This window comes from Anomaloglossus baeobatrachus, chromosome 5 (genome assembly GCF_048569485.1).
Source record: "Anomaloglossus baeobatrachus isolate aAnoBae1 chromosome 5, aAnoBae1.hap1, whole genome shotgun sequence".
NCBI lineage: Eukaryota > Metazoa > Chordata > Amphibia > Anura > Aromobatidae > Anomaloglossus > Anomaloglossus baeobatrachus.
The window spans coordinates 351485184-351499123 of NC_134357.1; the positions used below are offsets into that span (position 1 = coordinate 351485184).

At 52.1% G+C, this 13940-nt stretch overlaps 1 protein-coding gene across 3 annotated transcripts in view; it reads right to left on the reverse strand.

Annotated features, from left to right (window-relative positions):
* Nucleotides 1-13940, reverse strand: part of CHD6 (chromodomain helicase DNA binding protein 6) — a 338823-nt gene that overhangs the window by 72100 nt on the left and 252783 nt on the right. For all 3 annotated transcript variants that reach the window (XM_075349913.1, XM_075349914.1, XM_075349912.1), the window contains exons 19-22: nt 13480-13659; nt 13267-13377; nt 12979-13181; nt 4258-4457 (exon numbers count right to left, since the gene is read on the reverse strand). In XM_075349913.1, coding sequence (XP_075206028.1) covers nt 4258-4457; nt 12979-13181; nt 13267-13377; nt 13480-13659 — 694 coding nt within the window. The remainder of the gene's footprint in view (nt 1-4257; nt 4458-12978; nt 13182-13266; nt 13378-13479; nt 13660-13940) is intronic.

Consider the following 13940-nt stretch of genomic DNA (forward strand, 5'->3'; position numbering starts at 1 on the left):
GGCACTGCTGGATGTATGACAGCATCCACCTGTGCTAAACCAGCTGAAATAGCTTGGAGTGCCCACACGGCCGCGAATGCTGGAGCAAACGACGCGCCGATAGCTTCATAGACAGATTTCAACCAAAGGTCCATCTATCTGTCGTTGGCATCTTTAAGTGAAGCGCCATCCTCTACTGCGACTATGGATCTAGCCGCAAGCTTGGAAATTGGGGGATCCACCTTTGGACACTGGGTCCAGCGTTTGGTCACCTCAGCAGGAAAAGGGTAACGGGTATCCTTAGAACGTTTAGAGAAACGCTTATCTGGATGAGCGTCGTGTTTCTGGATCGATTCTCTGAAGTCAGAGTGGTCCAAAAAAGCACTTAATTTACGCTTGGGATACAGGAAATGGAACTTCTCCTGCTGTGCCGCTGCCTCCTCTTCAGAAGGGGCTGGGGGAGAAATATCCAACAGTCTATTAATTGCCGATATAAGGTCATTAACCATGGCGTCACCATCAGGGGCATCCAGATTGAAAGGAGCCTCAGGAATAGAATCCTGATCCCCGTCCTCAGTCTCATCACAGAGAGACTCCTCTCGCTGAGACCCTGAGCAGTGTGAGGACGTGGAGGGTCTTTCCCAGCGAGCTCGCTTAGGCTGCCTGGGACTGTCATCTGAGTCAGAGACTTCAGCCTGTGATGCTTGAGACCCCCTTGAAGTACGGATTAGTTCCAACTGAGGGGGACCGGAGAGCATAGACACAGCAGTGTCCATGGTCTGAGTAACTGGCCTGGACTGCAAGGTCTCCAGGATTTTTAACATAGTCACAGACATTTTGTCAGCAAAAACTGCAAAGTCTGTCCCCGTCACCGGGGCAGGGTTCACAGGCGTCTCTGCCTGGGCTACCACCACATTAGGCTCTGGCTGACGGAGTGCCACTGGGACTGAACATTGCATACAATGTGAGTCTTTGGAGCCTGCCGGTAGATCAGCCCCACATGCAGTACAAACAGTGTACACAGCCTGTGCCTTGGCACCCTTGCGTTTTGCGGATGACATGTTGCTGCCTCCTCAGAGCAGTACAGGGTGTCCAGCCAAGAAGCGACCTTACAGTGCAACTATATATATATATGGTACTAAGAAAAAAGTACACTAATATAACACTGAGGCACAAGTGGGGCCAGCACTAAAGTGCAGCTTACCGCCCGCTTAGGAGCGGGTGTGTGGTGGCCGAAATCCCTTTAGTCTGGGTCTCCCAGAGCCTGCTGCCTTTCCCCAGCCAGACCGCATGTGTAATGGCTGCCGGCGTCCTTGTGGAGAGGGGGGGCGGGCCCTGGGCGTATACAGACGAAGAGCGGGAAGCCTGCTTCCCACTGTGCCTAGTGAGAGGGCTGGAGCATGTAAATAGAGCTCCAGCCCTCGGCGCTGCCAATTGAGCAGCGTCTCTCCCCTACCCTGATTGACAGGGTGGGGGCGGGAACGAAGCGGCGCTAGGCCGCAGAAGCCGGGGGCTAAAGTTAGAAGCGCCGCCGCCGTAAAAGCGCGGTCGGCGCAAGTCCCCGGCGCACCACAAGTCGCAGCTGCGCCGCCGCTCCAGTAGCGGTCGGCGCAGTAGTTCCCAACATGTAACGTCACTCAGCAAAGCTGCAGTGACCTAACCCCAGCGCACAGCGCTACTGTCCCCGGCGCACTATAACGCTCAGCAAGCCTTGAGAGTGTCCGTGCCTGCCGGGGACACAGAGTACCTGAAAGTTGCAGGGCCTTGTCCCTGAACGGCACTCCCGCTCCAAATCCAGCAGGTTCTATGGGTCTGTGGATGGAGCCCGGCCTCAGGGCTTGGAGGCCGGTAAGATCCCACTTCCACAGAGCCCTAAGGGGATGTGGAAGGAAAACAGCATGTGGGCTCCAGCCTCTGTACCAGCAATAGGTACCTCAACCTTACAAGCACCACCGCGGGTGAGAAGGGAGCATGCTGGGGGCCCCATATGGGCCCTCTTTTCTTCCATCCGATATAGCCAGCAGCTACTGCTGACTACAAACAGTGGAGCTATGCGTGGATGTCTGACCTCCTTCGCACAAAGCAGAAAACTGGTGAGCCAGTGATCCCACTGGGGGTGTATAGCCAGAAGGGGAGGGGCCTTACACTTTTTAGTGTAATTGCTTTGTGTGGCCTCCGGAGGCAGTGCTATACACCCAATCGTCTGGGTCTCCCAATAGAGCGCTGAAGAAAACGTAATTTTGGCGTTTGGAATTTTTTTGCCACTACGCCGTTTACCAATCAAATTAATTGATTTTAGATTTTGATAGATCGGGCATTTCTGAACGCGGCAATACCAAATATGTGTATATTTATTTTTTTTTAACCCTTTAATTTTCAATGGGGTGAAAGGGGGGTGATTTGAACTTTTAGGTTTGTTTTTTTTTTATTTTTTAAAACTTTTTTTTTTTTTATTTTACTAGTCCCCCTAGGGGGCTATAGCGATCAGGAATCCAATCGCTCTGATCTATCTGCTGATCACAGCTACACAGCTGTAAACAGCAGATACGGTCACTTCCTGTTTCATTCGGCTCTGGGCCGGGTGCAAACGAAAGTGAAACGTCATAGCTGCAGGCGTCATCACATGACCCTGTGCTACCATGGCAACTACCGAAAGTCACGTGATCACGCACGTGACTTCCGGTGGGGGCAGCAGTAAGTAAAAATCATGGCCGCGTGCATATAGATCTCGCTGCCAGACTTTGGCAGCGAGATTTAAGGGGTTAAATGTTGCGAGTGGAAGCGATTCCACTCGCAACATGCAGGCACACTTCAGCTGTTGAAAACAGCTGATATGTGTGCCGATCGCCGCCTGCCCGCGGCAGGGAGCGGGGCTTAACATGACACGCTCCATGAAGGATAGATACGTCAAAGGTCGTGAAGGGGTTAATACCCTGTTCACAGTAAGCAAGCTGGTGTGGTCTGTTTTGTGTATACACTGTTGGGGGGGACGACACTCTTGATCGTAGTTTTGGAAACTTTATTGCCACTTTATACACAGTGTGTCTAATTTGTGGTAAGTTTATATTTATAAGGGATTCTCCTACTGGTATCACAGCACAAGATGGAGGCATCTGTAGCAGTAGCTTACCGATGTAAGGCTTCATTGCCACACTGACTAGACTGCTCCCGCCTACAGGTGAGTGGACACGTTGAAGTTTGGGTTCTGTGCGTTCAGACAGACTTTGGATAAAGTTCAGTTTGGGACCTGGATTTGACCTAAACCTCACTGGACATCAATAATTGGGCAGTTCGGGTCTCCGCCCACATACAGGCAGCCATAAACAGAAAACTTACGGGGGAGGAAGGGTCTTTTCATTAATTTTTCTGTACACACTAGATCTGATGATGCTGATTTTACCCCCCTTGAGAGCCATTCAAACACTGCAAGTGGCTCGCACTGGGTCGAGCACCGAATGTACCTGAGCACAGCAATGCTCGCTCGACTGGTCCGCATACGTAAAACACCCGAACTCCGAACCTTTTATTCTGTAAAGTCTGTTTTCAGTACAAACACCAAGCTTTACTGTTTGGACCACTCATCTCTAGTCCTGCCGCATTAACCATACCATACAGTAAAACCAATAGCGAGCTCTAGGAACAGTAATCATTCCACGTAATTATAAATTATGATACGACAGGCTAAATTGGACAGATGACACTCCATATTCCACTCCCTATTAATAGAGGCTTACATCTGTAAGTAAGAAGGCTAATTGGAAGCTTTGGGAGAGATGTCCTGCTTAACTGCAGCTTTCAGGACACATCAGCTGAACTAGAAGCTGTGCCATATGTCCAAAAGACTAGTCAGGAAAACTTTGCAGAAACCACAAATCCGCATATGTGTACCTATGATAAATCTGCTTATAGGTCTAATAAGATGCAGGGGGACAAGAAATGGGGGGGAATTAATTGCAAGAGAAGATGCTTTTTTTGAGGCTGTTCTTCTCAGGGCGATTGTCTGACATTTACATAGAAATGATACTCAGGCATCATTTAAGGTCTAGAAAAAATATTCTGTCCCACCGATTGGACAGCACTACTTTAGAACTGTATTGACACCTCATACAGTTTTGTCCTATTTACAGAATATGTTGTAAACACATAGATGTGGATTTTACAAAAAGGATCAGGATTGTACAAATCCATTACACATTCTCCACCAATGAGGAGCACCATTCATACATCACAGGCTGATAAGAACAGAACATAAGCTATTACCCCCTGCCCCCCCAGTACCTGAGTGGTTTTGCAGAGCTTGGTTGTAGCCGTCCTTTGTGGGAGTTATCAGGTCCCAGATGAAGCTTTTGATCTTCTCATCTCCTTTGTAATGCTTGACACAGTAAACCAGCAATGCCCTGCAGATCATCTCCATATCCTTTTCGTTTAAATGCCATTTGAATCGGCCAAGTGTAAGGATATCCTTCCAGCGTCCCCAGCTACAGAATTAGCAAGATTATAAGAAGATTCAGCAAATTGCATTACTTCTAAGAAAAGCAAAACAGCGCTGCAGATCAGAAATGGAGGAGTAACCAATAGTTCTACTAGTGTGCTGGCATACTGTGCATACCACAGAGCAATGAGGCAATCTGACATAATGAGGAGGCAGTCACAGGACTCATTTTAATGAACCTGTCATATCTAATAACACCATTAACCTGCAGATATAGGGTTAATCTCAGGTTATTAAGGCACCCGGCCATGGTACTAAAAGTGCGGCACCTGAGAAAGAAGGGAATTTTGTTTACTTACCGTAAATTCCTTTTCTTCTAGCTCCAATTGGGAGACCCAGACAATTGGGTGTATAGGCTATGCCTCCGGAGGCCGCACAAAGTATTACACTAAAAGTGTAAAGCCCCTCCCCTTCTGCCTATACACCCCCGTGCTCCCACGGGCTCCTCAGTTTTGGTGCAAAAGCAAGAAGGAGGAAAAGAATTATAAACTGGTTTAAAGTAAATTCAATCCGAAGGAATATCGGAGAACTGAAACCATTCAACATGAACAACATGTGTACACACAAAAAAACAGGGGCGGGTGCTGGGTCTCCCAATTGGAGCTAGAAGAAAAGGAATTTACGGTAAGTAAACAAAATTCCCTTCTTCTTTGTCGCTCCATTGGGAGACCCAGACAATTGGGACGTCCAAAAGCAGTCCCTGGGTGGGTAAAATAATACCTCGTGATAGAGCCGTAAAACGGCCCCTTCCTACAGGTGGGCCACCGCCGCCTGAAGGACTCGTCTACCTAGGCTGGCATCCGCCGAAGCATAGGTATGCACCTGATAGTGTTTCGTGAAAGTGTGCAGGCTCGACCAGGTAGCTGCCTGACACACCTGCTGAGCCGTAGCCTGGTGCCTCAAAGCCCAGGACGCGCCCACGGCTCTGGTAGAATGGGCCTTCAGCCCTGAGGGAACCGGAAGCCCAGCAGAGCGGTAAGCTTCGAGAATTGGTTCCTTGATCCACCGAGCCAGGGTTGATTTGGAAGCCTGTGACCCTTTACGCTGGCCAGCGACAAGGACAAAGAGTGCATCCGAGCGGCGCAGGGGCGCCGTCCGAGAAATGTAGAGCCTGAGTGCTCTCACCAGATCTAACAAGTGCAAATCCTTTTCACATTGGTGAACCGGATGAGGACAAAAAGAAGGTAAGGAGATATCCTGATTGAGATGAAAGGGGGATACCACTTTAGGGAGAAATACCGGAACCGGACGCAGAACCACCTTGTCCTGGTGAAACACCAGGAAAGGGGCTTTGCATGAAAGCGCTGCTAGCTCAGACACTCTCCGAAGTGAAGTGACTGCTACTAGAAAAACCACTTTCTGCGAAAGGTGTGAGAGAGAAATATCTCTCATTGGCTCGAATGGTGGTTTCTGAAGAACCATCAGCACCCTGTTCAGATCCCAGGGTTCTAACGGCCGCTTGTAAGGAGGAACGATGTGACAAACCCCCTGCAGGAACGTGCGTACCTGTGGAAGTCTGGCTAGGCGCTTCTGGAAAAACACAGAGAGCGCTGAGACTTGTCCCTTAAGGGAGCCGAGCGACAAACCCTTTTCCAGTCCAGATTGAAGGAAGGACAGAAAAGTGGGCAAGGCAAAAGGCCAGGGAGAAAAACCCTGAGCAGAGCACCACGACAGGAAAATTTTCCACGTCCTGTGGTAGATCTTGGCGGACGTTGGTTTCCTAGCCTGTCTCATAGTGGCAATGACGTCTTGAGATAACCCTGAAGACGCTAGGATCCAGGACTCAATGGCCACACAGTCAGGTTGAGGGCCGCAGAATTCAGATGGAAAAACGGCCCTTGAGATAGCAAGTCTGGTCGGTCTGGTAGTGCACACGGTTGGCCGACCGTGAGATGCCACAGATCCGGGTACCACGACCGCCTCGGCCAGTCTGGAGCGACGAGGATGACGCGGCGGCAGTCGGCCCTGATCTTGCGTAACACTCTGGGCAACAGTGCCAACGGAGGAAACACATAAGGGAGCTGAAACTGCGACCAATCCTGAACTAAGGCGTCTGCCGCCAGAGCTCTGGGATCTTGAGACCGTGCCATGAACGTCGGTACCTTGTTGTTGTGCCGGGACGCCATGAGGTCGACGTCCGGCACCCCCCAGCGGCAACAGATCTCCTGAAACACGTCCGGGTGAAGGGACCATTCCCCTGCGTCCATGCCCTGGCGACTGAGATAATCTGCTTCCCAGTTTTCCCCGCCTGGGATGTGAACTGCAGAGATGGTGGAGGCCGTGGCTTCCACCCACATCAAAATCCGCCGGACTTCCTGGAAGGCTTGCCGACTGCGTGTGCCGCCTTGGTGGTTGATGTATGCCACCGCTGTGGAATTGTCCGACTGAATTCGGATCTGCTTGCCCTTCAGCCACTGCTGGAACGCTTTCAGGGCAAGATACACTGCCCGTATTTCCAGAACATTGATCTGAAGCGAGGACTCTTGCTGGGTCCACGTACCCTGAGCCCTGTGGTGGAGAAAAACCGCTCCCCACCCTGACAGACTCGCGTCCGTCGTGACCACTTCCCAGGATGGGGGTAGGAAGGATTTCCCCTTCGATAATGAAGTGGGAAGAAGCCACCACCGAAGGGAAGCTTTGGTCGCCTGAGAGAGGGAGACGTTCCTGTCGAGGGACGTCGGCTTCCTGTCCCATTTGCGAAGGATGTCCCATTGAAGAGGACGCAGGTGAAACTGCGCGAAAGGGACTGCCTCCATTGCTGCCACCATCTTCCCCAGGAAGTGCATGAGGCGCCTCAAGGGGTGTGACTGGCCTTGAAGGAGAGATTGTACCCCTTTCTGTAGTGACCGCTGCTTGATCAGCGGAAGCTTCACTATCGCTGAGAGGGTATGAAACTCCATGCCAAGGTATGTCAGCGATTGGGCCGGTGTCAGATTTGACTTTGGAAAATTGATGATCCACCCGAAACTCTGGAGAGTCTCCAGGGTAGCGTCGAGGCTGTGTTGGCATGCCTCTTGAGAGGGTGCCTTGATCAACAGATCGTCCAAGTACGGGATCACCGAGTGACCCTGAGAGTGGAGGACCGCTACTACAGTAGCCATAACCTTGGTGAAAACCCGTGGGGCTGTTGCCAGGCCGAACGGCAGTGCCACGAACTGCAGGTGTTCGTTTTCTATGGCGAAGCGCAAGAAGCGCTGGTGCTCTGGAGAAATCGGTACGTGGAGATAAGCATCTTTGATATCGATCGATGCAAGGAAATCTCCTTGGGACATTGAGGCGATGACGGAGCGGAGGTATTCCATCCGGAACCGCCTGGTCTTTACGTGTTTGTTGAGAAGTTTCAGGTCCAGGACAGGACGGAAAGACCCGTCCTTCTTTGGGACCACAAACAAGTTGGAGTAAAAACCGTGGCCCTGTTGCTGAAGAGGAACAGGGACCACCACTCCTTCTGCCTTCAGAGTGCCCAGCGCCTGCAGAAGAGCCTCGGCTCGCTCGGGAGGCGGGGATGACCTGAAGAATCGAGTCGGGGGACGAGAGGTGAACTCTATCTTGTAACCGTGAGACAGAATGTCTCTCACCCAACGGTCTTTTACCCGTGGCAGCCAGGTGTCGCAAAAGCGGGAGAGCCTGCCACCGACCGAGGATGCGGAGTGAGGAGGCCGAAAGTCATGAGGAAGCCGCTTTGGTAGCGGCACCTCCGGTGGTCTTTTTAGGACGTGACTTAGACCGCCATGCATCAGAGTTCCTTTGATCTTTCTGAGGCCTTTTGGACGAGGAGAATTGGGACCTGCCCACGCCCCGAAAGGACCGAAACCTCGACTGCCCCCTCCTCTGTTGGGGTATGTTCGGTTTGGGCTGGGGTAAGGATGTATCCTTTCCCTTGGATTGTTTGATGATTTCATCCAAACGCTCGCCAAACAATCGGTCGCCAGAAATTGGCAAACTGGTTAAGCGCTTTTTGGAAGCAGAATCTGCCTTCCATTCCCGTAGCCACAAGGCCCTGCGTAGTACCACCGAATTGGCGGCTGCAACCGCCGTACGGCTCGCAGAGTCCAGGACGGCATTAATAGCGTAAGACGCAAATGCCGACGTCTGAGTGGTTATGGACGCCACCTGTGGCGTGGACGTGCGTGTGGCTGCGTCAATTTGCGCTTGACCTGCTGAGATAGCTTGTAGCGCCCATACGGCTGCGAATGCTGGGGCAAAAGAAGCGCCGATAGCTTCATAGATGGATTTCAACCAGAGCTCCATCTGCCTGTCAGTGGCATCTTTGAGTGAAGCCCCATCTTCCACTGCAAGTATGGATCTAGCTGCCAGTCTGGAGATTGGAGGATCCACTTTGGGACACTGAGCCCAACTTTTGACCACGTCAGGGGGAAAGGGATAACGTGTATCCTTAAGGCGCTTCGAAAAACGCTTATCTGGACAAGCATGGTGATTCTGGACTGCCTCTCTGAAATCAGAGTGGTCCAGAAACATACTCGGTGTACGCTTGGGAAACCTGAAACGGAATTTCTCCTGCTGAGAAGCCGACTCCTCCGCCGGAGGAGCTGAGGGAGAAATATCCAGCATTAGATTGATGGACGCAATAAGATCGTTCACTATGGCGTCCCCGTCAGGAGTATCAAGATTGAGAGCGGCCTCAGGATCAGAATCCTGATCAACTGTCTCCGCTTCATCAACCAGAGATTCCCCCCTCTGAGACCCTGCACAATATGATGATGTCGAGGGAAATTCTAAGCGAGCTCGCTTAGTCGGTCTGGGGCTGGGGTCTGTGTCAGAACCCTCAGCCTGGGACCCATGAGATACCCCGGGAGGACATTGTTGGTCCAACTGAGGTGGGCCAGGGAACAAAGATTCAACAGAGTCCCTGTGCTGAGATACCGGCCTGGACTGCAAGGCTTCTAGTATCTTAGCCATAGTCTCAGAGAGTTTTGCAAACTCCGTCCCCGTCACCTGGACAGTGTCAGCAGGTGGCTCCCCCTGGGCCCCTCTTAGCAGAGGCTCTGGCTGAGTAAGTGCCACAGGGGCCGAACAGTGCACACAATGAGGGTCAGTGGAACCTGCCGGTAGCGGGGTCGTACATGCGGCGCAGGCAGCATAAAAAGCCTGTGTTTTGGCACCCCTGCCTTTCGTGGGCGCCATGCTATTATCTTCCCTGAGCAACACAATAGGGTATATAGCCAGAAATCAACTGTGCACCATACAGTGTAAAATATATATACCATAAACATATAATGTTACACTACTGCACAATGGGGCTAGCACCACAGGTGCTGCTTACCACCCGCTTAAAGCGGTTGTGAGGCCACCAGAGTCCCTGCCTGGGTCTCCCAGACTTTGTCCCCCTCTGCAGCGTCCGAGGAGCTGACAGGAATGGCTGCCGGCGTCCTGAGGAGAGGAGGGAGCCGTGGGCGTGACCCAGAAAGTGCGGGAACTGGTGCCCGCACTGTGCGCAGTGAGGGGGATGGAGTATGCAAAGCATGCTCCAGCCCTCAGTGCTGCTCGTTCTGTGCAGCGTCCCGCCCTTCCCCTGCCTGTCAGGGCTGGGGGTGGGAAGAAAGGAAACTAGGCCGCAAAAAGCCGGGGACTCTAGTAATAAACGCGGCCGCCGTAAAAGCGCGGCCGGCGTGGAAGTCCCCGGCGCACTACAAGTCCCAGCCGCGCCGCGGTGTTTCCATGGCAGCGGCGGTCAGTGCGGCAGTCCCTATACATAAACACACTCAGCAACGCTGAGTGTGTAATGGCACATATTAACCCGGTCAGCGCCGCGGTCCCCGGTGCACTAGCACACCCAGCAAAGCTGGAGTGTTGCTGTGCGCTGTCCCCACAGGGATACAGAGTACCTCCAAGTAGCAGGGCCATGTCCCTGAACGATACCCGGCTCCTATCCAGCAGGCTCCACAGGAGTTGTGGATGAAGCACGGTCTCAGTGCCTGGAGACCGATAGGATCCCACTTCACCCAGAGCCCTAAGGGGGATGGGGAAGGAAAACAGCATGTGGGCTCCAGCCTCCGTACCCGCAATGGATACCTCAACCTTAACCACACCGCCGACAAGAGTGGGGTGAGAAGGGAGCATGCTGGGGGCCCTATATGGGCCCACTTTTCTTCCATCCGATATAGTCAGCAGCTGCTGCTGACCAATCTGTGGAGCTGTGCGTGCATGTCTGCCTCCTTCGCACAAGGCAAAAAACTGAGGAGCCCGTGGGAGCACGGGGGGTGTATAGGCAGAAGGGGAGGGGCTTTACACTTTTAGTGTAATACTTTGTGCGACCTCCGGAGGCATAGCCTATACACCCAATTGTCTGGGTCTCCCAATGGAGCGACAAAGAAATATGTACTTTATTTCCCCCCGGCGGTCACCGGCTTTCAGTCACACACACTGCACAGCTACACCACGCACAGCACTAAGTGCGCCGGCTGTAAACTGGCCCCGGCTATACAGTGCATCAGTGGAGAGTTGGCGGACAATCAATGACTGGCGAGGTTACAGCCGCCATTCTCATGCTGTTAGCAGTGACTGTAATTGCTCTGGGCATGCCTGAATTACTGAAAGCTGGCGTCTAAAGCGAGGAATAAAGTTCATTTTCTCCTGGGTGCTGCACTTTCAGTACTGCGACCGGGCTAATTAATGCTATTAATCTGCAGATTAAGGGTATTTTCACACTTGCGTTCAGCGCAGTCCGTCACTATAGAGAATAGCGCAGTCCGTTAACGCACTGCGCTATTCTCCATAAACTTGTATGGACGACGCACTGTAACGCAAGTGTTTGCTTGCATCCGCTGGACGGCGCAGCGTCGTTATTTTGACGCTGCGTTGGGAGTAAGGAACGCAGCATGTAACTTTTTTTGAGCGGGGGAAACCTTTATTTTTCACTGCGCATGTTTTTTTTTTTTTTTTAAAATCACAGAAACTTTATTTTGTTTCTCGGTGGCTGAACGTTCAGCTAACCGCCCGGCCGCCAGCATGTGAGAGCTCTCAGCTGAGCGCCCGGCCGCCGGCATGTGAGAGCTCTCAGCTGAGCGCCCCCGGCATGTGAGAGCTCTCAGCTGAGCGCCCGGCCACCGGCATGTAAGAGCTCTCAGCTGAGCGCCCGGCCGCCGGCATGTGAGAGCGCTCAGCTGAGCGCCCGGTCGCCGGCATGTGAGAGCGCTCAGCTGAGCGCCCGAACGCCGGCATGTGAGAGCGCTCAGCTGAGCGCCCGAACGCCGGCATGTGAGAGCGCTCAGCTGAGCGCCCGAACGCCGGCATGTGAGAGCGCTCAGCTGAGCGCCCGAACGCCGGCATGTGAGAGCGCTCAGCTGAGCGCCCGAACGCCGGCATGTGAGAGCGATCAGCTGAGCGCCCGAACGCCGGCATGTGAGAGCGATCAGCTGAGCGCCCGAACGCCGGCATGTGAGAGCTCTCAGCCGAACGCCGGCATGTGAGAGCTCTCAGCTGAGCGCCCGGCCGCCGGCATGTGAGAGCGATCAGCTGAGCGCCCGGCCGCCGGCATGTGAGAGCGATCAGCTGAGCGCCCGAACGCCGGCATGTGAGAGCGATCAGCTGAGCGCCCGAACGCCGGCATGTGAGAGCGCTCAGCTGAGCGCCCGAACGCCGGCATGTGAGAGCGATCAGCTGAGCGCCCGAACGCCGGCATGTGAGAGCGATCAGCTGAGCGTCCGAACGCCGGCAAGTGAGAGCGATCAGCCGAGCGCCCGAACGCCGGCATGTGAGAGCTCTCAGCTGAGCGCCCGAACGCCGGCATGTGAGAGCGATCAGCTGACCGCCCGGCCGCCGGCATGTGAGAGCGATCAGCTGACCGCCCGCCCGGCCGCCGGCATGTGAGAGCGATCAGCTGAGCGCCCGAACGCCGGCATGTGAGAGCTCTCAGCTGAGCGCCCGAACGCCGGCATGTGAGAGCGATCAGCTGACCGCCCGGCCGCCGGCATGTGAGAGCGATCAGCTGACCGCCCGGCCGCCGGCATGTGAGAGCGATCAGCTGAGCGCCCGAACGCCGGCATGTGAGAGCTCTCAGCTGAGCGCCCGAACGCCGGCATGTGAGAGCTCTCAGCTGAGCGCCCGAACGCTAGTCTGCTGGCGGTAAAACTGTAAAGAAGAAAAAAAAATAAATAAGTAAATAAAAAAACAAAAAAAAAAAAAAAAAAAAACGCTTCTGTTTTGTACGATCCGTTGTGCCATTATATGCAACACATCCGTTGCATCCGTCGCACAACGCAATGCAACGGATGCCGTTCAACGCAAGTGTGAAAGTAGCCTAACCCTATATCTGCAGTTAGTTATTATCAGACAAGACTGATTCCCTTTAAAGATGTATGGAACTGTGTGAGTACAGCAATTAGCTCCTCTACTGACTGTTCTTTGCTCCCCAAAGTATCTATGGAATACATGCAGTCACTTAACCCTGAATCTGCTGAGCTTTGCAAACTGATATCACTGGCCCAGACTATAACTAAAATTCCATAAATGTTAACCATGCTTCCATTAATACAACAATCACCTACCCGAATATGAGCAAGTTCTTCTCTACCCTAAAGCATTCTGCCCGCAGATATCTCCGGGTTTTGTCATTCAATCGTCGGGACCTCATAGGACGCTCCTCAGTATCACTCTCCAGCTCGGAGAATTCCATCAGCTCATCATCCTCAAATGAATTGTAGTGTTTTGTTTGCTTTCTTACACGGGGCCGGTCAATGACTAAACTGTCCTAAACAATAGGAGTGCAGAAATTACTGCTGTAGCGAGTTACTAGAATTTAATGCAAGTTACAAAACCACATAAAGCTAAATTACCTTCTCATTATTGGCATCTGTGTCCAGCTCTGCAATCTTTGCCCATTTTTGCCAGAAGTTAGGGTCATCTAGCGAGATGTCTGTTCTATTACCAGACGACACAAAGCTGGCCTATGGAGGGATAAGAAATTGAATTTTGTAAACCTTAAATATACTAACAATACATGTATACATGTTTCTCTACTCCACCCTCTTTTACATTGGATTTCCTACCTTAGCAAATGTGGACCCCTTTCCTTCAGACTGGATGGTGATGGTTTGTGTTCTGCGCTGTAGAATTTGATCAATGTCTTCTTCACAGAATTTAGAACCTTCATCTTCCTCATCCATGAGTGCACCATATGCTCCTTTTCTAAGGAGATCTTCAACTTCTATTTTAGACAGCGGCTGTACCTAAACAGAACACCCATTTAGATCAACACAAAATTATGTCTATTAACCCCTTCAGCCCCTGGGCACTTTCCGTTTTTGCGTTTTTGTTTTTTGCTCCCCTTCTTCCGAGAGCCGTAACTTTTTTTATTTTCCCGTCAATCTTGCCATATGAGGGCTTGTTTTTTGCGGGACGAGTTGTACTTTTAAATTAAACCATAGGTTTTACTATATAGTGTATTGGAAAACAGCAAAAAAATTCCAAGTGTGGAAAAACTGCAAAAAAAGTGTGATCACAATAGTTT